The sequence below is a fragment of the Girardinichthys multiradiatus genome, chromosome 20 (genome assembly GCF_021462225.1).
Source record: "Girardinichthys multiradiatus isolate DD_20200921_A chromosome 20, DD_fGirMul_XY1, whole genome shotgun sequence".
Taxonomy (NCBI): domain Eukaryota; kingdom Metazoa; phylum Chordata; class Actinopteri; order Cyprinodontiformes; family Goodeidae; genus Girardinichthys; species Girardinichthys multiradiatus.
Window position 1 is genome coordinate 30,249,220 of NC_061812.1, and position 23,320 is coordinate 30,272,539.

Consider the following 23,320-nt stretch of genomic DNA (forward strand, 5'->3'; position numbering starts at 1 on the left):
AAAATGTGTCAAAAATGTTTTTACAAGCAGAAATTATCTTACACTGCCACATTATTCCATTTCGCTGCAGCATAAATGCTATTATTATTATTTTTGGCAGTATAGTAGTAGTGCAATATTTTTCTTTGTTTTACTCAGTTACATATCAGCTCTCTCACAATTTATCACTCAAATAAATTACAAACAAATTAAATACATTTAAATAAAAACTGTGGAATACACTTCTCTTAAGAGAAATAAAATGAATTATATCTTTTTTCCATTAATTGGATAAACTTATTGCTAACTTATTAGCAGAAAGACACTCAAATTACACACACACACTACAAATTTTACTTCCAAATTTCTATCTGGTAACACTTGATATCTTGAAATTGCTGGAAGAGTATTGTCTTAGAAATTAATAATAATATTTGGGGGCTGGGCTAAGCCCCAGTGTATCCGGATCCTAGCAGCGCCTATGTGCCTAAGTGTCCTGTTAAAATGTGGGCCTGTGTGTCATGTAAAATAACAGACAAAATTGCCTCGCAGCAGTCAAGTGTTAAGGTTACTTTCATACAATACTACCACAAGGCGCACATTCATGAGATAAGCGCACTGACATAAATCTAGTTAATGTTTAATTAGATTGATTGCACTATAGTAGTTTCGCTGAGCTCTGCCCTTGTTTCCTTCTCTGTGACTGGACTGCACTGAGCAAAAGTCTCAGCTGCTGGTGCTGCAGAGACTCCACAGGCGGACCTCAGCCTACTTTACATAAACAAAGGACTCCACAGGAGCAACAGCAAGGCTGCTCACACAGACCCAGGAAAGGATAACCTGAGACAGGTCGATGTCTTCCCCGAACGCCGCCTCCTCCTCCATCCCTCCGGGCCCTCTGAAGCCCAAAAGGAAGACCAAGAAGAAGAACTTCGTGCAGCAGAAGGTGAAGGTCTTCCGAGCCAGTGACCCGGTGCTGAGCGTCCTGATGTGGGGAGTCAATCACTCGGTATAAAAACAAACGCCCTTTGCGTTGAACAGTGATCGGTTTACGTGGAGCCGGGTTGCGGAAACGGTCATTAACATTTCACCCATTGATCATGCGCAGATTAATGACCTGAGCCAGGTGCCTGTACCTGTCATGCTGCTGCCGGACGACTTCAAAGCCAGCACGAAGATCAAAGTGATCAACCACTGCTTCAACAAGTAATGTTGCTCTGCTCCGCTCCATTTGTGAGAATATTCACCCTGTTTTCTGTAAAGCTGCACAGATTTCTGCGGTCTTGGTGCTTATCAGAAATAGCAGACCCTTTAGAGAGCAACAAGGCTTTTCGTGATGACAGAGCTTTTTTTTTAAATTAAAATGTAGCAATAATAATAGAAACAAACATGCTGCAGCTTGTTTTATTTAATGTATGTTATTTGTGTGGGTTAGGGGACACTTAGCCCTAAAAATGTGAGGCAAGACTGTTAAATGAGGAGATGTTAGGATATTATAACAGTTTCTAAAAGTTGTGCCGTACAGAATGTCTCCATTAAAGATTAGTTTTCAAACTAACTGTGCAAAACCTTGAAAGCCTTTCAATAATCCCTTAATCCGTTCAGGAATCCAGCTCTTTGAAAAACGGCATAGACTGGAAGAAAAGGAAAATCATACCATATTTCTCAAGATAAAAGGACTTTGACCTTACCACAGTGACATCCAGATGTTGTTTTATGTGACTTAGAGGAGAAACAATCAGACAACAGGAAGACAAGTATCTCTTCAGCATGATGCTGCCACTACCATGCCACTGTGTTTGTTTTCTGCCACATATATGTTTAGTATGCAGGCTTTTTATTTTGTCTAATCAGACGACCTATCCTTTTCATATGTCTTTTGACAAACTTCTTATGGCTTTCTTTCAACAACTGCATCTCTGTCTAGCTTCTGTGTCCCTGTTTAAGAAAAGTATATCACACTCATATGGACTTAGAATTTCTATTTGCCTGTGTTCTGTGCTCTTGTTCTTATGTTCTGATTAATGCCTCTGGTTTGTTTTGTTACTGCTGACATTTGTTAAGTTGTACTTCTTATAATACCATTTTATGTCTTCTTGTATTGCTATCAAATCTGTGACTTACTTAGTCAATTTCCTTCAGTCTTTCAATCACCTCCTCTGTATTCCTGGTTCCTGTTTAGTCCTTTGACAGATCCTTGCGTTGCTTTTCCCTTTCTCAGTTTCTCATGCATTTTCATGCTTGTTTTCTCCTGGTGGTTTCTCCTTCATCATTCTCTCCTGTGATTTGTGTAACTTTCCATCTTCACTAAACAATTTCTGTATGATTCTTGTCTGCATTGGGGTCCTACTCAATGATAAACCATGACAAACCACCATGTTTCGCAGTGGGGATGGTGCGTTCAGTTTAATGTGCAGTGTTATTTTTGTTTCGCTTATAGCATTTTGCATGTAGGCCAAAAGGTTGAATTTTGGTTTCATCTTACCAGAGTACCTTCTTGCAAATATTTGCTCTGTCTCCAACATTACTTTCTTTCAACAGTAGGTTTTGTCTTGCCACTCTTACATTAAGGCGAGATTTGTGGAATGGTTGTCCTGTCGAAAGGTTCCTCTACCTGAGCTATCTGTGGCTCCTCCAAAGTAATCTTAGTCCTCTTGGCTGCTTCTCTGATAATGTTCTCTTATATTGACTTCTGAGTTTACCCATATCTTAGTAGGTTTGCAGTTGTGCCATACTGGATGGACTGTACAGTGCAAGACAATCTGCTTCTATTAAAGTTAAGTTTTTAAACATATTGAGCAAAACCAAGTAGCCCTTCAGTAATCCCGTAATCTGTCCAGGAATGCAGGTCATTTAAAAACTTCAATAACAGAGGTGGGGTGGGGAATAACAAATGTTTTCTGGAGCTGCAAGGCTGTTACTTTAAATTTGTCTACTGACTTTAATTCGTTTTTTTAATGTGACTTGGTACAGAAACAATTAAATAGCAAGATCTTGAAAATAATTAAACTGGATACCATCACAAAACACTGACACTGTAAGAAACAATGAGTCACTATTCTACTTTATCAAACTGCTTTTATCCTCAGGGAGAATCTTCCGGGTCAATTTAAATTCAAAGAGTACTGCCCACAGGTGTTCAGAAACCTGCGAGAGCGCTTTGGCATTGAGGATCAAGATTACCAGGTACAAACTCACAATTATTGAACTTTTGAAAGTTCACAAATACACAAATGAAGTACAAACACTGCTATTTAAGAATTGCTGAATTGAACAAGATGGAGAATATCCTCACAAGCACACCTCTTTCAGTATTCTCCTTTTGGGGGAGCTTTTTATTGATGTCCTCCGGTCTGCATTTGCATGGCCTTGTGCCTTATTTGCATGTGCCAGGTGGTGCACCGAGTTATCCTTCAGAGCGTGCGGCGCACATTTTCTTGGCATACAATAATGGTCAACATTTTCCATTAGCCAAACAAAATCTGGGAATTACTGGAAGATTAACACTAGAACTATGTTAGTACAAAAAAAGGGTGGTTTTATTAGATCTCGATGTGCAACAGTGGCATGAGGCTGCAGATATCTTTACAAAATGTTCAGTTTTGTGGAACCCTTTTTAAATTTGCAGTCTGATTCAGGTACCATTAGGCTATGTGACATTAATGTTCCTCTTTGTGCTGCTCTCTCCCTGAGATTTCTCTGACCCGCAGTTCTCCCCTCAGAGATGAGGAGGGGAAGTACTTGGAACTGTGGCTGACATCATATGACCGGACTTTGGTGGTGAAAGAAATTTCCAGTGAGGAGGTCGAGGAAATGCACAGCTTCCTGTCAGAGTATCATCAGGTACTAACAAAAGCATGTGTTATTTACCCTTTTCATTACATGGTAGGAGGTTCATTTGTTCTTTAGGATAACATACAATGTTTTTATGTTGTGTTTCATTAAATCACAAACTTAAATGTATTTTCATGGGTTTTTATGTCATAAACTAACACACAGTAGCACATAATTGTGGAGTGGAAGAAGAAGCATACATGGCTTTAAAAATGTTTAAAATCTGAAAAATGTGTAGTGCATTTGTATATTAATATACACTGCTCAGAAAAATATAGGGAACACTTAACACAATATAACTCCAAATAGATCAAACTTCTGTGAAATCAAACTGTCCACTTAGGAAGCAACACTGATTGACAATCAATTTCACATGATGTTGTTCAAATGGAAAAGACAACAGGGGGAAATCTTTGGTGATTAGCAAGACACTCAATAAAGGAGTGGTTCTGCAGGTGGGGACCACAGACCACTTCTCAGTACCTATGCTTTCTGGCTGATGTTTTGGTCACTTTTGAATGTTGGTGGTGCTTTCACACTCGTGGTAGCATGAGACGGACTCTACAACCCACACAAGTGGCTCAGGTAGTGCAGCTCATCCAGGATGGCACATCAATGCGAGCTGTGGCAAGAAGGTTTGCTGTGTCTGTCAGCGTAGTATCCAGAGCCTGGAGACGCTACCAGGAGACAGGCCAGTACACCAGGAGACGTGGAGGAGGACGTAGGAGGGCAACAACCCAGCAGCAGTACCGCTACCTCCGCCTTTGTGCAAGAAGGAACAGGAGGAGCACTGCCAGAGTCCTGCAAAATGACCTCCAGCAGGCCACAAATGTGCATGTGTCTGCACAAACGGTTAGAAACCGACACCATGAGGATGGTATGAGGGCCTGACGTCCACAAATGGGGGTTGTGCTCACAGCCCAACACCATGCAGGACGTTGTCATTTGCCAAAGAACACCAGGATTGGCAAATTCACCACTGGCGCCCTGAGCTCTTCACAGATGAAAGCAGGTTCACACTGAGAACATGTGACAGACGTGACAGAGTCTGGAGACACCGTGGAGAGCAAACTGCTGCCTGCAACATCCTCCAGCATGACCGGTTTGGCAGTGGGTCAGTAATGGTGTGGGGTGGCATTTCTTTGGAGGTCCACACAGCCCTCCATGTGCTCGCCAGAGGTAGCCTGACTACCATTAGGTACCGAGATGAGATCCTCAGACCCCTTGTGAGACCAAATGCTGGTGCGGTCGGCCCTGGGTTCCTCCTAATGCAGGACAATGCTAGACCTCATGTGGCTGGAGTGTGTCAGCAGTTCCTGCAAGATGAAGACATTGAAGCTATGGACTGGACCGCCCGTTCCCCAGACCTGAATCCTATTGAGCACATCTGGGACATCATGTCTCGCTCCATCCACCAACGTCACGTTGCACCACAGACTGTCCAGGAGTTGGTCGATGCTTTAATCCAGGTCTGGGAGGAGATCCCTCAGGAGACCATCCGCCATCTCATCAGGAGCATGCCCAGGTGTTGTAGGGAGGTCATACAGGTACGTGGAGGTCACACACAATACTGAGCCTCATTTTGACTTGTTTTAAGGACATTACATCAAAGTTGGATCAGCCTGTAGTGTGTTTTTCCACTTTAATTTTGTGTGTGACTCCAAATCCAGGCCTCCATTGGTTAATAAATTTGATTTCCATTGATGATTTTTGTGTGATTTTGTTGTCAGCACATTCAACTTTGTACAGAACAAAGTATTCAATGAGAATATTTCATTCATTCAGATCTAGGATGTGTTATTTGAGTGTTCCCTTTATTCTTTTGAGCAGTGTATTTCAGAAAGCACAATAATGCTTTCAGCCCCTTTTACTGTGATACCTGCAAATAATATGAGGTTAAGCCAAATGCCTTCAGAAGTCACCTAATTAGTAGAGTCCTCTTGTGTGCATTTTAGTAATTTAGTCCTCAGCTGTTCTGTGAAGACCTCAGAGGTTTGTTAGAAAACATTAGAGAACAAACAGCATCATGAAGATAAAGAAACACATCCTTTGAACATCTCACAGATCATTGTTAAAAACATAGAAATGAAACAACTCCAAACCTACCAAGTTCCTAATCTGTGAATAATTTTAAATTTGGAAATATAGTCATGTAATCACATTCAACAATTCTCTTTCATACCAATTAATTTTTTATTTTGTGCCATTTTTGTTCAGGAAAGGAAATCTTACCCTTTTATAAACCTAGTTTCCATGGCAAAGGCTTCACATCAAGGCTAAGAGATTAATGTTTTTTCCTTCTCAAACAGGATAATGCAACAATAATATACCATAAAATGCCTACACTTTGTTTTAGAAAGGACAGGTGTCCAGATAATATACGGTGCAAAATTTATATAAAGGACATGGATCAGTTGCATGTACAGTTTGTGTAAAAGACAATTAGTAGATAACTTGTTTAGTTTTAACAAAACAGGGATCTTCTGAAGGCACATGAAGACAAATATCAATGCTTTTCTACACTGTAGCATGCTGTGAATGTTGATATCTTTGTTCTTTGTCCTCCTGCAGCATATTGTCACTTGCCATGGCAGCACGCTGCTCCCTCAGTTCCTCGCCATGTACAGAGTAACGGTGGAGAGCGAGGACACCTACCTGTTAGTAATGAGGAACATGTTCAGCCACAGGCTGCCCGTCCACAGGAAGTACGACCTGAAGGTGAAAGCTGCAGGAGACGTTGATCCAAATGAGGTTTCAGAGATTAGTCAGGACAGCCATGATGTATAATACAGGTCCTTCTCAAAATATTAACATATTGTGATAAAGTTCATTATTTTCAATAATGTCAAGATGAAAATTTAACATTCATATATTTTAGATTCATTGCACACTAACTGAAATATTTCAGGTCTTTTATTGTCTTAATACGGATGATTTTGGCATACAGCTCATGAAAACCCAAAATTTCTATCTCACAAAATTAGCATATTTCATCCGACCAATAAAAGAAGTGTTTTTAATACAAAAAACGTCAACCTTCAAATAATCATGTACAGTTATGCACTCAATACTTGGTCAGGAATCCTTTTGCAGAAATGACTGCTTCAATGCGGCGTGGCATGGAGGCAATCAGCCTGTGGCACTGCTGAGGTCTTATGGAGGCCCAGGATGCTTCGATAGCAGCCTTTAGCTCATCCAGAGTGTTGGGTCTTGAGTCTCTCAACGTTCTCTTCACAATATCCCACAGATTCTCTATGGGGTTCAGGTCAGGAGAGTTTGCAGACCAATTGAGCACAGTGATACCATGGTCAGTAAACCATTTACCAGTGGTTTTGGCACTGTGAGCAGGTGCCAGGTCGTGCTGAAAAATGAAATCTTCATCTCCATAAAGCTTTTCAGCAGATGGAAGCATGAAGTGCTCCAAAATCTCCTGATAGCTAGCTGCATTGACTCTGCCCTTGATAAAACACAGTGGACCAACACCAGCAGCTGACACGGCACCCCAGACCATCACTGACTGTGGGTACTTGACACTGGACTTCTGGCATTTTGGCATTTCCTTCTCCCCAGTCTTCCTCCAGACTCTGGCACCTTGATTTCCGAATGACATGCAGAATTTGCTGTCATCCGAAAAAAGTACTTTGGACCACTGAGCAACAGTCCAGTGCTGCTTCTCTGTAGCCCAGGTCAGGCGCTTCTGCCGCTGTTTCTGGTTCAAAAGTGGCTTGACCTGGGGAATGCGGCACCTGTAGCCCATTTCCTGCACACGCCTGTGCACGGTGGCTCTGGATGTTTCTACTCCAGACTCAGTCCACTGCTTCCGCAGGTCCCCCAAGGTCTGGAATCGGCCCTTCTCCACAATCTTCCTCAGGGTCCGGTCACCTCTTCTCGTTGTGCAGCGTTTTCTGCCACACTTTTTCCTTCCCACAGACTTCCCACTGAGGTGCCTTGATACAGCACTCTGGGAACAGCCTATTCGTTCAGAAATGTCTTTCTGTGTCTTACCCTCTTGCTTGAGGGTGTCAATAGTGGCCTTCTGGACAGCAGTCAGGTCGGCAGTCTTACCCATGATTGGGGTTTTGAGTGATGAACCAGGCTGGGAGTTTTAAAGGCCTCAGGAATCTTTTGCAGGTGTTTAGAGTTAACTCGTTGATTCAGATGATTAGGTTCATAGCTCGTTTAGAGACCCTTTTAATGATATGCTAATTTTGTGAGATAGGAATTTAGGGTTTTCATGAGCTGTATGCCAAAATCATCCGTATTAAGACAATAAAAGACCTGAAATATTTCAGTTGGTGTGCTATGAATCTAAAATATATGAATGTTAAATTTTCATCATGACATTATGGAAAATAATGAACTTTATCACAATATGCTAATATTTTGAGAAGGACCTGTACGTTATTATCAGGGAAATGTTTAATTCTCATGTGTAGCAAACAATAATGTAATGTCAGGCAATGACAAAAAACTTGCAAATAGCATAGTCATTTTAAATTTAATAAAGCCAATAATGTAATAATTGTTACATTTAAAACCAACAGACACACTGACATTAAATCATAAATTTGCATGTTCAATAAAATTAATGCTATTCTAAATAATGCTTTTTATACCAAAGAATCCTGAAATTGGCTTTTACAATCACATTTAAGGACAGAAAGTGCTGCATTTATTCTTGATGAACGAGACACGTGATTGTCATGCCCTGTCCGTGTTTTCACTTTATATCTGCCTTCGGTTATGTATCCAGTATTCAGATTGTGAGATTAAAATAGTATAAAGATGCTGGTTTATTTGCGGTAAGAACATTTCAGCATAACTGCATTTGGATCTGTTTAGTTGGATGAACCATAGCATTAAAGCAAAGCTGTAACCTTAATCAAAGTAGAAATTATTGTACATCATCATAAAATAAATCGTAAATGTCTATTGATTCAGTCATCAACCAGAATTTATTTAAATTTAAATCCCCCCACTAATTTGTACCTGCTCAACAATAATAAACATGCAAAATTTGAATGAAATTAACTATTTTGAAAATAAGACGCAACCTTTACATCGATATATAATAAACTGGGCTAAATTTGATTGAAAATGCTTGAATTTAAAAGATAAGTAATTTACTAGATTTTTTTTGGGGGGGTCGATTGTCATTTTATTGGATATGGGTCACACACATTCCTTTGAAAATGCTTGATGCCTTCACCCAAGTTTAATGACTGGGTGTGCCAATAATTATGACATTATATGAAAGCAAAAAAGTGGTTAGTGAAAGATTAAGACTTTGAGTTGTACATAACATTTACCATTTCAGATTTTAATTTGTCCATGACCTTTTTTTCAAATTAGTGGAAACTTTCACCTTAAAATGTTTTAAACAGTGTTTATCTGCAAATTTGTACCATTCTTGAATTGCGGTCATGGGCCGCACAAAATCCTTCAGAGGGCTTTGACCCACAGACCGCACTTTAGCGACCCCTGATATGACCCCTTTAGTACACCAGTTCACAAATAGCAACACATAACCCTTACAGCAAATAGACTGTTGCATTGAAACCTATTTACGTATCACATATAACCGTGATGTGCAGGTTGTTTTTAATTCATATAAAACAGGTTTGCCATAACTATGTTTGAAAGTGTTTGTTTCTGATCTATTCAGTTTGAGGCAGTTGTATTTGTATAGCACCGATTCACCATAGATGTCATCTCAAGGGACTTTAAAAGACAAACAAATCAGCACATATCCACTGACATCAGTACAACCCAATACAATTATACGGAGTGATTCAAATTTAATTAGAAAAAGTTCAATTTCACCCAATTTATGATGCAATTCAGTCAAATGTGACTAAATGCTGATTTCCTTTTTCCTTCTTCAGGGCTCCGTGCTGACTCGTGAAGCAAGTTTTAAAGAGAAGGTGAGATCATTTTATAGTTAGACATTATATAACTCCATATATAGAGTGGAAATACACTTAGTAATCATGTGTAAGAACCCTGAAAACTAACTAAATTTAATAGAAGTAATAACTTTATGAGAATCCAGCTTTTAATTTGAGTAGATTCACATAGTGATAAAAAACATTATGAAATAATTGGTTTCAACAAAATTATTGGTGAAATCCTTATTGACACCTCACTGTTCCTTTGACCCCATTTTGCTGTAAGACAGCGCTTGGTCTTCTGTAACATTTCAGAAGGTTGGAGCACACAGAGACAATCTTTCTTAAATTGTTCTTGGTCCTCTCGACTACCTTTGCATAGGAAACATTGCTTAAAAAGCCCTTTGCCCCAAGCAGAGTGACCTGCAGCATGGAGGTCTAAGATGCTATCTGAGCACATCATATCAGAAAGTATCATGCACATAAAATCCATGTCTGTGTGTTTGTGGACTGATTACTGGGAGCTGATCACCTCAACTCTAATAAAAACCTGAAGTTGTTCACTTATTGATTTTATTTTCACAATGGTATAACAGGTTGCCACACCGCTCTCCACTCAGTGTCAAGTGAACACGAAGGGGTTGTTGTTTCTGCACGACAGCTAAATGAGCCTAAACTCTCTCCGCTCATCAACAGTAACGCTGCTCCCTTGCTTCTCCCCTATATGATTAGTGACATGCCCTGGCTTTTCTTTAGGAGGTATCCACATGTTGTGTTCAGACTTCAGCCTGGAAAAAAGCAACCAGCACGACTGAGCCTAGTGGCTACAATTTTAAGGTGTGAACAAATTCCCCAAACTGGTAGTCAGACTACAGCAGCGAGTGCAGTACATGCCACTTCATATGTAAAAACAACCTTATGCTCTCTTCTCTTCAGCTCCCCCAACTGGTGTTCTATAGGATTTAGCTCTGGAGACTGAGATGGCAATTCAAGAGGGTTGATTTATCACCTGGTAAACCATTTCCGTGTTGATCGCCAAATTCATACTTAAAATCTCCTAGTATTTTAAATGGTTCCTGATGCCATCTATCATCAGTGGGAAGAGCCCCACAGCATCACAGATCCTCCCCCATGCTTAATAGTGGGCACATGCTTTCCTTTTACATATTCTTTGTTTCACACTAATTAACCTGGAGTGTTTGTTACAACAAAAGTTAAATCTTGGTCTTATCGGTTCCAGTTAAGACCCATGAGGTTAGCAAACTCCAGCATGTAAAGTGCACCTAATGGTTGTTATGGAGACTTGTTGAGCCCGATTTGGGTTCTCGCCCAGCCTTATTTGTCACAGTTCCAGCTCTTTCCCACTTTTTAGTTATTGCACTGACTCTGCATGTTGGCAAGCAGCCCTTTTCTTGTAGCCGTTTCCTGACATAAAGATAAACACACATCTGCCATACTTGTATGTTGTGTACTCTTGTTTTTCCCATTTTGAAGAGTGGCTAAGAGAAATGGGCCTCTGTGTCCTTTTGTCTACCTAATACCCTAGGGAAACAGGACATCATGGATTACAAATAAATGTTCCAAGAAACTCTGGTCAATTTATGAATGATAAATTATAAAATAAATATTACATCTATCCTAAGGAATTGTAAGAGATGCCAAATTTTTTTAAAGGTTGGATTTGTTTTATCATCTGTTTGCAAGATTGATTTCTTTTAGGACATTTTACACATCTTCAACAGGGGTACCTACACATGTGGACACTTTAGTTGTCAGACAGGTTTTCAGCTACACTTCCCTTTGTTTTTGCTACAATGCAGATGTGTTGTTTGCGGGATGTTTTTCTGAAAATATTTAGTCAGAACTGATGTAAGCTTCCAAATGAGAGTGGCCTATAAGATAATGCATAACCTGTGGAAAAGATGCAAATTCTGTCTTTTTCTATTGTACTATTACACTTCTGTGTATAAATGTTATCCTTCACTTGGGCAAATGTGATCTTAAGTTTGGAAATGCTGGAGCCACACAAACTGGACCTAAATATGAACACTGTCAAATAAAATGAACAAAGCTCCGTGTCATTTTTGCAGAGTTTGAGGGAAAACTGTTTTCCGTTGTTTTTTCAGGTCAAAGAGCTACCCACCTACAAGGATGCAGACTTCTTGAATAGCATGGAGAAGATCTATGTGAGCGATGAGGAGAAGGAGAAGGTGATGAACAAGCTCAGCAGAGACATTGAGGTGAGGAAGTGACGCGTTCTCTGTCTGAATTTGCACCCTTTTAAAGGTTTCTATTGTTCAAGTGTGCATTGCTGCAGTTCCTCATGTGTATGAGGATCATGGACTACAGTCTGCTGTTGGGGATTCACGATGCCGAGCGGGCCGAGAAAGGGGAGGAGGAAGATGTGGAATTATCCTGTGATGAGGAAGAAGAGGATGAAAATGACCCGGGTGTTCCTCCATGCTCTACCTCACCTGAAGGTATCGCCGGCTACATGAGCTCCTTCAAACCCATGGGTTCTGGGGAGTTCGACCCCTATGTGGACATGTACGCTGTTCAGAGCGCTGTGGGTGAGTAGCACCTGGGCGTCAGCTCACGCAGAGCTGCAAATGGCTAGCTCATGCTGTACTCTGGCATCAGTTTCACTCAAAAAATGCTGTGAATCATTCCCCTGTAGGTGCTCCCAGGAGGGAGGTGTACTTCATGGGTCTGATTGATGTGCTGACGCAGTACGATACTAAGAAGAAAGCTGCTCACGCTGCCAGGGCTGTCAAACACGGGGTGAGAGAGCATTACTCTTTAAAAGGACTGCTTAGTATGGGGACGCAACACATCTCCAGTGTAAATGGTGGCTTTCATCTTCTGCTCCCCTGTTTTTCAATCAACTGTGCTTCTCTGTGTGTTTTGTAGGCAGGAGCTGAAATCACAACAGTTCATCCTGAGCAGTATGCGAAACGTTTCAAGGAGTTCATTGCTAAGATCTTTGCCTAGTTCAAAGATGCATCGTCTTTTAATGCTGTTTAACTGCACAATACTCACAAGAAACACAAAACATTTACAGCTAAATAGTCTGCAAAATTATTCATACTCCTTAAACCTTTTAAAATGTTCTCACATTACAATTATCCAATCTAAGCCACTGCAGCTCTGCCCTTATGTTTGGCAGTTTTGTGCTGCTGGAAGGTACATCTGGGCCCTTTAACAGACTTTCTTCTGTTATTGCCCTATATTTTACTCCATCCATCTTCACATGAACTCTGGCCAGCTTCCTCATCCCTGCTGAAGAAAAGCAACCCCCACATGATGGTGTCAACATGCATGGTCATGTCTTGGTAGGTTTACAGTCTATTTTTGTATGATGGATTGACCAGTATCTATGGTTTATTTGGACATCCAGGTAGTAGTGAGCTTCTTGGATGTCTACAGGAGAGGAAACTCTGTGGGCCGGGGCTCCTTATTTACACCCAACGTAAACAGAAACAACACAGCTCTGAAGATCAAGATATCTAGGCTTTGGATGGAGAAGACAAGTGGTATGAAAGAGGCATCAAAGAAGCCATCTATGTAAAAGTTGAGCAACAATCACCAAACAGTAGAAGAGATCTGAGACATCATTTTACGACAGCTTACAGAAATTATTTTCTGTCTTTTAAAAATTGTTTTTAATGTCCAGCTTTTAAAGATTCAAGCTTTGTGGAGACAAAGTGAACAGAGCTCCAAGAGGTGTTCAAAACCTAGGATATTATTTTAGAACCTAACTCTGCTTTAAACTTCTCCACAACGTCCTCCCTGACCTGTCTGCTGTGTTCCTTGGTGTTCATGATGCTGTTTGGTCACTTACACAAACCTCTGAGGCCTTCACAGAACAGCTGAATGAGACTAAATTATAAAACTTAAATGTGCATTTTGAAACCAGTGGATTTTATTTAGAAGTATCTGATTAAGCAGGACTTAAGATTTAGATTTATTAAAAAGTTTTCTTCAATTTTTACAATTTCACTACTTTGTGTTGGTCCATCATATAAAATCCCAATAAAACACATTAAATTCTGTGGTTGTAACATGGAATTTTTTAATTTTGAAAAGCTAAAGGTGTATGAATACTTCTGCAAAGTTCTGTAGATAATATGGTACAACCTGAAATTATACAGTGCAATGCAGTATGATACAATGTAAAATTACACACTTCTTGGTCTCCTTGCAGAAGCCAACTTTTACTGCTCTAAATAGCTTCCTTAATAAAAGAGCCACAAATACATTGAATATAAAAGCAAATGTTTCCAGTACAAACTGTTTCACCTGGAAGTTGCATTGCAGTCAGCTACAGACTAACTACCTTACATCGGTCCTGAAACCCTCTCATCAATCAAACTGAAAAAACAGTGACAACAGTAAGAAAACATTTGTTATCAATGCTTGGTTTGTTATTTACAAATAGATAAAAACAATATATTGGTTGTTAATGTTATTTCCTTTATCATTATAACAGTTAAAAAGATTTATTAGTGATTCTTGCATACTTAGCTGGTAGTTGGGGTTTTGGTTTTTTATAAATTTGAAAATACAGGAAGAAATTCATGGCAAGTGACAATATAAAAGGGTTTTATCCCATTTATCCCAGCTATGTCCTGCTTTTTAATCACCCATTCTCCCCTGCCACTGTACTTTAAACAGATTCTTGAATCTCAGGCGAAGATATAAGAGTTTTTGGCCAAAGTGCATCTCCTTGGCAGTACAAATGTGGGAATTCAGGAAAATCAAACCTGTACCCATGGATCTTATTTTGTCAAATACAGAATTGATAAAAATGCATTAATTAATTTATCACAGTTTGGTTGACAATTATATACTTCTAATAAAAATAAATCTATTTTGTTTTCCTTTTATTTTTTTCTTTGCATGCGATCATTGCTGTGGGGTTAACAGCTGTTTTGAGTATAACATTGGAAGTCATGTTGAATGAAGGAATTTACATGTTTTAACTCTAACTAACTTTAGTATTTTATTGTTAATATCAGCAAGTATCTTTTCACTGTTTGAGCTGTCTGTGGACTTTGAATAGATCTTAATTAATGTACAATTCTGTGCGTAGTGCTTACAGACCCATTCGTTTAGGCCAATCAAGCTATAACAGTCGTCAGTTTTTTCTGCACAAATACATTGTTTTCATTGAAACAGAGATATTTCTGCAAAGACCAGTAGAGATGGTTTTCTCTACTGCTTACTTGCTGCTTACTTTTTTAACATATTTTATTGGACAGCCCGAGCTTCAGGTTCTCTTCTTATTTGCTGCACTGGTTCCATTTGATCCCAGTAGGGGGAATTCAGTGATGTGACAAATTCATTTGTTTCTCTAGTTTCAGCCCCACTTTGTATGAATATTGAATTGGTTGTGTAGAAAGACTCCAAATAAATGTGATAAAATGTTCAGACTGACCTCATAGACACAACTAATTAAAATGTTTCAACTTTTCCTGTTAGAAGCTCATTAAAATTGCAAATGAAGCGAGAGAAAAAAGGCTGTTATTTCTGTCCTTAATTTATTTCACCTCTCTAATTGAATACGTTTATTGATGTGTTTCATGTTTTCATACAATTTTCAGTAAAATAATGAAAGCCTGGCCTGCAGTGTTCAGCTTGTTCAGCAGCAGTGCGTTGCCATGCAAAGATGTTCACAACACTAAGTTAAAACCAGAAACTCAAATGTCTTTTATTGGAATTTTATGTGATAATAGGACATAAAGAGGAGAGGAAACAACATTATGCATTATGTTTATAGGTTTTGTGGAAACAAAAATCTGAAAGGTGTGGTGTGCATTTGTGTTCAGCTGCTCAGGGTCCTTTCACTGCCATTACAATTGAAAGTATTTAGTGTAATTTACATTGCTTTATAAACAAAAAATAAACAAAACAGCCAATATCCTTCTAAACATACCTAAAGGAAGACAATGTAAACACAGAATTAACAACTTCCTCTGCAGTTTATTGTCCATACTACCCAGTAATGCACTGGAGTTATCCAGTTTCAGAAGATCCTAAAAAACAAACAAGTTCACATCAATAAGTTCAGTCACAGAGCAACACTACGCCCCAGTCTTTCACAGGTTGTCCTCCAAGTTTTCCCTTTATGTCGCTCCATTTATCTTCCTGTCAACTCTGACTGGCTTCGTTAATTCTGATGAAGAAAAGCATCTCCCACAGCATGATTGTGCCACTACCATGTTTCACAGTGGGGATGGTGTGTTCAGGAGAACAAATGTCTAGTTGTTACAAAACAAAATATAGGAAAACCATTGCTTTCACTTGATTTTATTTAGGGGTAACAGAGAGATTTGTAAAAAAAAAAAAAAAAGTGAGATCCATGGATTATTACACTTTGTGTCGGATCATTACATAAAAGTCCCAATAAAGTAGATTCAAGTTTGTAACGTATGTGAAGAATAATTTTGCACATTACTGTTTGTTTTCAATTGTAGAAATTGTCTGCCTTCAGTGGCCTTTAATGCACGAACCCTGCAGAAAGATAAACAACATAATATTTGTTGTTTGTATTAATTAGTTTTTTTTAAATTCCAGCAATACACTATTTGTTTATTACATTTAAAATTTGACCACATGAAGTTAAGTTTCATCAGGAGTGTGCATCTCTTACAAGTCACTGGATTAAAAAGAGTGATTCTTATTCACTCGCCGTACAGGTGCCCCTTTGAAATTTAATCTCTTTGATGGACTAATAATTTTTTGTCTTTATTTAGAACCTCTCCTGTCCCAGTGCTCCTGGCACACATTCCTGATGCTCCTGCTTCACACGAATAATAAGACGATTCAAAAAAAGGAAACAATATGCAGTAAAAAAACAAGTGACTTGAAATATATAACATCTGACTTGAATACATGTACTGTACTTCTCCCAAAGCTGAAACCTCCTTCCACATTACAGCAACAAGCTCTGAATTTTTACTCAGACTTTTTCTCCCTCACTGGACTCAAACCACTAAAGAATTAAAAGCCCTCTGTAACCTCAGCGGCTAAGTACCATTCAATGATCCAAAATTCTTCAAGGACACAATTTATAATTGGTTAGAGACCCATCCATGCTGACCTCAGTGTTGATAATTCATTTTCTTTGCACATTTTTTGTGCCTTTTGAATGTAGGAGTGCTTTGAGTCAAACAGGTTGTATTATGTGCAAAATAACCAAAAAGAAGTTGAGAACCAGCCACTTACTTGTTATTTCTTGCCCATACCTCCTTCATCTCCTCCTTCAACGGCCATCCGGGAGGGGCTCGGAGTAGAGCCGCTGCTCCTCCACATTGAGAGGAGCAAGTTGAGGTGGCTCGGGCATCTATACCAGATGCCTCCTGGACGCCTTCCTCGGGAGGTGTTCCAGGCACGTTCCACTGGGAGGAGGCCCAGGACACGCTGGAGGGACTATGTCTCTTGGCTGGCCTGGGAACGCCTTGGGCTCCCCCCAGAGGAGCTGGAGGAGGTGTCTGGAGAGAGGGACGTCTGGGTGTCTCTGCTGAGTCTGCTGCCCCCGCAACCCGGTCCCGGATAAAGCGGAAGACGACGAGTACGAGTACCTCTTTCATCTGTCTCATTTATCTATCAGGTAAGAAAAACCATGAAGTATAAAGAAAGGCATTTTCACTTGAAGGTCAAGAGAAGGCTGGCTGTGTTTACTTAAATATGCAGTACTTGAGTTTACTGTATGAGGAAGAGCATTGAATGCTAGTTGCACACAGAGGGATATTACTGTGTGGTTAATGCATAGAAACCTTGCGTCACGACAAACATTAATGTACATTTAAGGCTTTTATATTGGTGTAAGAGCCAGAGGCGGTTGGCTATGACAGGCGTAGGAACGAGAGATAATGGACACATGATTTAAATGTGCAAAATCTCAGTGGTCTAGCCTTGTGACTCACCAAAATATTACTGGATAAGTACCGAGGCATTTTTCAGAAGCTGAATTAAACCTGTGGGTGATAAAAAACATAACCTCATCAAACATTATTTCATAGTTTTTTAATCTATTGTCACTACCTTTGTGTTTGTTTTATCTTTCTTACCCATATATATGTCTATATGGTGGTCCTATGATCGACAACCAGCATGTCCAGGGGGTTCAGAATCTCTCACGCTTTAACACTGGAGGTAGGCATTAGCCTGAACAGGATTGGTATAAAAAAAGTAATAAATGAATTGATTTATTTTTGTTGTATTGCATAAATTAGGGCAAAATATGCCATTAACAAGAAACTTTACATTTATTTTTTTGTCTAAACTGTTTTTGGGCATTAGATACAGCACATGCAATTATTGCCACCTTGAGTGAAGATGTGTGTAAAAACCATTACATTAAATTAATTGTTTGTAGAAGCAGCATAATCTCACACTGAATGATTTTGGAAAATGTAAGCACATTTAAATAGTAGGCACACAAATACCACTTTAGGAATTAATTGTTTCTAACAAACTATATAAATTATTGACACTTCTAACAATCCCAGCAAAACAAATGCAATTATTTAATTATAATTTACTTAATTATTTACTGGTCACTCGGTATGTGACAAGAAAATATCGGCACCAATGAGTGTCATCATGTCTCTATAATAAACATTAAATCACCTTTGGGATGCGGCTTAGAAAAATGCCTCTCCTTTCTGTTAAAGGGACTTCAGTTAGAGCTGTGTGCTCTATTCAGATGAGACTGACTAACTGACAAGACTTCACCTGGGTTTGGCAAGAAACAAAGGATTAATTTATGGAAAGGACCTTATTCTCTTAAATACAGTGGAGGATATGTGATGCTGTAAGCTTGTTTCTTTTCCAAAGGCCCTAGGAACCTTTCACCGATCCCGGCATCATGAAGTCACTTGAATACCAGTGCATTTCTAATACAAATTTATTGGAGTCTACCAGCAAACAGAAAATAGGTCCCGATTGGGTCTTTCAACAAAATAAAGATGTAAAACACAGGGCCAAAACAAAAAAGAAAGAATTCAGTCCATATCTATTGTCAGAGCAAAAACTAAAAAGTTTAAAATAATTGGAACTGTGACAAACAAAACTGGATGATGACTTAAGTTTATCTTGGCACCCACAGTAAGGAGGATGGGAACATATCTCCAAAGGTTCATTGCTACAAAACTGCTCCAAAGAGTGGTGTCTCGGGGTCACCAAGTCTTCATAAGAATTGTTTATTTTAAATATTTTATTCACATCTTTACGAAAGATGAGGAGTGCACAGCGACAACCAAGAGTGTGGCCCCACTCCAAAAGAAAAGAGCAGACCAGCCAGCCCAGCGCAACAAGATTATGCCACATAAAAGAGGGTACACGATCGACATCCCCAACCATCCCAGAACCCATGAAACAAAGCCAACAGAGCCCCCTTTTTCTTTCACTTCACACTGGTTTGTCTTGTGTCACATAAAATCCTTATAAAATACATTGAGGTTTGTTCAAGGGGGTACAAATACATCGGGGGCCAGCAGAGATCTGTGTTGAAATGCTGGTTGAATATAAACTGATGAAGGAATGAAACTTCCACAGAACTGAGTCCGCGTAATACAAATATTCTTTCAACCTCTTAATTGTGAGTTCAGTTTATTAGTGGCGAAAAAATTTAATTAAAATCTGAACACATGAAAATTACAAAAACAGCACAGCATAGGTGACCTCAGTGTATTGATAATGAATGCCTTTTGATTTACTAAATGGGTAAAAAAAAACAACCAACCATGAAAAGAGAACAGTGTACATTACAGAAAAAGTCAGCTTTTGGTCACAATAAAAGTACTTCCAATACTGCATCAGGTACAGTAGAGTTGATAATTATATAATAATATACTTTTTGTTTTAAAATAAATTTGGAAAACATTCCTCTGTTGTGTGTCTGTGTTCAGCCACTTAGAAACTTCATTTAAAGGTCATGTTTTATACATTTGTAACCTCTTATTATTTAAAGTATATCTTTAATTTCTAATAGTCACATCAGGAATAATAGTTTAAAATTGTATCCTCTAAAAAAACACATCAGCGTTAGTGTTTATCTACATTAAGCCAAAAATTAAGTCATTAAGTCAACTTATTTATATAATGTGATGGGAAAAAGTATTTTCATCTTTACATATTTCTCATATTTTTGCTTTTCCTGCATACCTAACATTTTCAGATCAACTTTGGTACTACAGTTTTCTACAGTAAGAAAACATGGAATAGTTATGAACTATCCAAGTAGATACCAAAATTATTCCAAGAGTGCATCAATGATTCATCCAGGAGCTGACAAAAGGATCAAGAAAGAAATCTAAAGCACAGTAGGACCGACTTGCCTCGTTTAGGGTCATTGTTCATCATTTAACTATTTAAAAAGAGTCTGGCCAAAAAAAATTAATCTATGGGAAACTTCCAAGGCGAAAATCACTGCTGACCAAAAACAACATAAAGGTCCATCTAACATTTGTCAAAATACACCTTGAAGTTCCACAAGACTCTTGGTGAAATATTCGGTGGATAGAAGAAACAAAAGTGCATCTGTTTGGAAAGTGTGGGAAGGTTATAGCTGGTGTAAAACTAACAAGATTTCAGGATAAATTATACCTACAGTCAAACATAATGGTGGTAGCGTGATTGTCTGGTCTGCCTTCCTGCTTCGGGCCCTGGATGATTTGCTGTGAGTGATGGAAACATGAATTCTGCTCTGCTCTACCAGTAAATCCTGAAGGAGAACGTCCCCTTCGACCAAGTTTGTCACTTGTACCCCAACAGACTTGGGTTATACAACAGAACAACAAGGGCAGGAACACCTGCAAGTCCACCTCTGAATGACTCAAACATTCCCTAAAATGAATGTTTTGGAATGGCCTAGTCAAAGTCCAGACCTAAATCCAAATAAGATGCTGTGTCATGACCTTAAATAGTGGAGTTTTTTTCCATGTAGAAAAAAACTCCAGTGTGACTGAATTAAAATGAATCTGCACATAGGAGTGGGACTAATTATCTCTAGAATGATGTAAAAGACTCACTTCCCAAACACTTACAGTTGATCCCGCTGAGGATGTCACGAGTTATTGGGTTTAGGGGGCAGTGACAGGCTCAGGGTGATTTGGTTTGCTTTCTCCTTTTTAAATATTTTAAAGTGTATTTTGATTAAACTCAGGTTTTATTTGTCTGATAATAAAATCAAAAATAATAATAATAATCAGATCAAAAAACCAAAATAGAAGAAATCTATAAGGGGGTGAAAACTTGTTTCCCAGCACTGCACATGTATCTTGTACTATACTCACTTTACCATGAGTTGCTGCTGTCTATACAATGTTTTACATCAGACACACCGGTAACAGACAAAACATAAAAATCTGAGTTCAGCAAGAAACTAAAACTGAACTAAAACTCTGTACAGGTAATCTCTGAACAGCAATGAGTAACCCTTTATGTTTTATACACAGAAACAACTGTACAAATCATACAGTAATAAACCGAAAATTAAACACTTTAAAATTTGTAGTATTTTAACATTTTATCAAGACATTTCTATACAGCTGTTTTATCCCTTCCCAGCCACTAACATATTTCACATCAACTTACACAGAACTTAATTTATGCACTTAATGACAAGCTCCGATGAATCTAAAACTCACATTCACTGTCAAAATTAATAATAGCCATAATCTTGTATGCTTCGAGTTCAATACATCCCACTCTCAGGTTAGTAAACTTATTGCAGTTCTTCTACTTCTGGGCTTCAGCTGCTCAGATAAGCTGTTTGAGGCCTGCAGGCGGTTTTCCATTCATAATTGAGTGGAGAAGAAAGTCTACTATTGACTGCATGATGAGATATGACTCTGGTAAACAGTTTGGTACATTCTAATTAAATCTGAATGCACAGACATGTAGCCAAAAACAGAAAGAAAGGAATAAAATCGGTCCAGAACAGTGTATTCTCCAGTTTCCGTTCCTGGTACACACACACCTCCAGACATGTCATCTGACTCCAGGTGGACGGTATCTGTCAGTATGTCCATTAGGCCTGCTGGGCCATGTGGATGGACAGGACACTAAGAGGGCAAAGCAGCAACCAACTCACACACACACTTTAAAACACGCCACACTGCAGTTATGACACAGCTCTTCTGGATGTGCTGTAACCCAAGCTGGTGCCGCCGCTCTTCTGTGTGATTTTGATCGTTGTGGCAACCGTCAGGCTCGGCGTCATGCCAGCGGGGAAGCTGGACGTTACGGTCGATGCGAAACCGACCATCGTGCCTAGAGTGGGGGCCGGCTCATTTGGGCATCCGTGCTGCAGCAGGATGTCGATGCACTCCTGGCTTCCGGCGCTTTGAGCCAGAGCCAGCGCTGTCTGACCCTGAGCGTCCCGATGACGGACGTCACAGCCGTACTGGAGACAGAAACGGTGAGGATAACAAGCCTCGTTAATGTGGGCAGTTTGATAATGTTTGGACGAATGTTTGACTAACAATGCCTAGCAGAAATATTGATACTTCTTTTAACCACGTCATATTCTGTCACAGTATACATCACGAAGTAAAACATATTTTAGTGGGATTTTATTACATAGATCAACACAAATTATTGCAAAGTAAGAGGAAAATAACACATGAAAATTATTCACACATAAACGTCTCAATAGTGCAATTTGAAACTCCATTTTTCCCCTGACTCCTGGTACCCCTAAATAAAAATTCAGTGCAACCAATTTGCTCTAGATGTCAGGGTTTGGACTTTGTTTGTGTTTAGTCACATTTTATGTTTATATTTAGTATTTTGGTAGTTGTAGACGTTTTGGTTACTTCCTCTTACTCCTGATTGTTTATTTCGTCCTAGTGTTTGTTGTCACTCTCCTCGTTCATTGCTCCTTTGGTTATTGTTGCTTTCTTAGTTATGACTTAGTATTGTTTTCTCTGTGTTGTTGTTGTTATTATTATTATTATTATTATTCATTATTGTAGTGCTCTGGTTTCCTTGGATTTCCTAGCTCAGTTTCCCGTGTTTATTTATGGTTAGGTATTTTTTCTCCTTTTGCACTTTTCTAGTTGATCAGTTTATCTACTTTCTCTGTGTTAGTCTCCTTTATAATTGTAGTCCCTTTTAGCATGATTCTTTATGTTTAGTTTCTATAGTTCTAGTCCACCCTCCTGTTAGGTCAGCTTTAGTTATCGTTTACATTTTGTTTGTATTTATTCTAGTCCTCATGTTCTCTCCTTGTTTCCAGTTATTTCCATCAGTGTGGTTTTAGGTTTGTTAACTTTTGTTATCTGGGTCTCTTTATGGGTCCTTTGTTTATACTTAGGTTGCCAGGTCTTAGGTTGTTGTTATTCTTCTGTTTCCTTTAGTTCATGGTTATTCTAGTTTCTTATGCTTCATTTGATTATTTATCTTTGTCTATAGGTTTGCTTGGTCTGTGTTTCTCTTTATTGTTTATTAGTCCCTTTGCCATGCGTTAGTCTATGCATTAGTTCCACCTGTTCCTTCAGCCTCCCTGCCTCCTTGTCACACCTGTTCTTAGTTCCTTTGATTACCTGCCTTTGTCTCCATCGGTATATTAGTTGGTTTTGTTTCATAGTGTGTCGCTGGTTCCTCTGTTC

General features: G+C 39.1%; 3 protein-coding genes across 4 annotated transcripts in view; 1 reads left to right on the forward strand and 2 right to left on the reverse strand.

The window, feature by feature from the left end:
- Positions 1–936, reverse strand: part of LOC124856883 (SPRY domain-containing protein 3-like) — a 35,545-nt gene extending 34,609 nt beyond the window's left edge. Inside the window, exon 1 of the mRNA XM_047347825.1 lies at positions 805–936. The gene's annotated coding sequence lies outside the window, so the exon portion shown is untranslated. The remainder of the gene's footprint in view (positions 1–804) is intronic.
- LOC124856882 (phosphatidylinositol 5-phosphate 4-kinase type-2 gamma-like) lies at positions 612–15,206 on the forward strand. Of its 2 annotated transcripts, XR_007035441.1 has the most exons (11): positions 612–988; positions 1,088–1,185; positions 3,069–3,165; positions 3,673–3,822; positions 6,385–6,531; positions 9,699–9,737; positions 11,828–11,941; positions 12,019–12,271; positions 12,379–12,482; positions 12,612–13,033; positions 13,128–15,206. XR_007035441.1 is itself a non-coding variant. In XM_047347823.1 (10 exons), the coding sequence occupies exons 1-10, from the start codon at positions 833–835 to the stop codon at positions 12,690–12,692; spliced, it is 1,239 nt and encodes a 412-aa protein (XP_047203779.1). In that variant the 5' UTR covers positions 612–832; the 3' UTR covers positions 12,693–15,206. The 2 variants fall into 2 exon arrangements, 1 of the variants encoding a protein (XP_047203779.1); XM_047347823.1 differs by having other exon boundaries at positions 12,612–15,206.
- Positions 15,207–18,594: 3,388 nt separating this feature from the next.
- The window catches only part of LOC124857446 (arf-GAP with GTPase, ANK repeat and PH domain-containing protein 1-like), a 29,039-nt gene continuing 24,313 nt past the window's right edge, over positions 18,595–23,320 (reverse strand). The window contains exon 20 of the mRNA XM_047348705.1: positions 18,595–22,113. Within this exon, the coding sequence (XP_047204661.1) occupies positions 21,832–22,113 (282 nt within the window). The 3' untranslated portion in view covers positions 18,595–21,831. The remainder of the gene's footprint in view (positions 22,114–23,320) is intronic.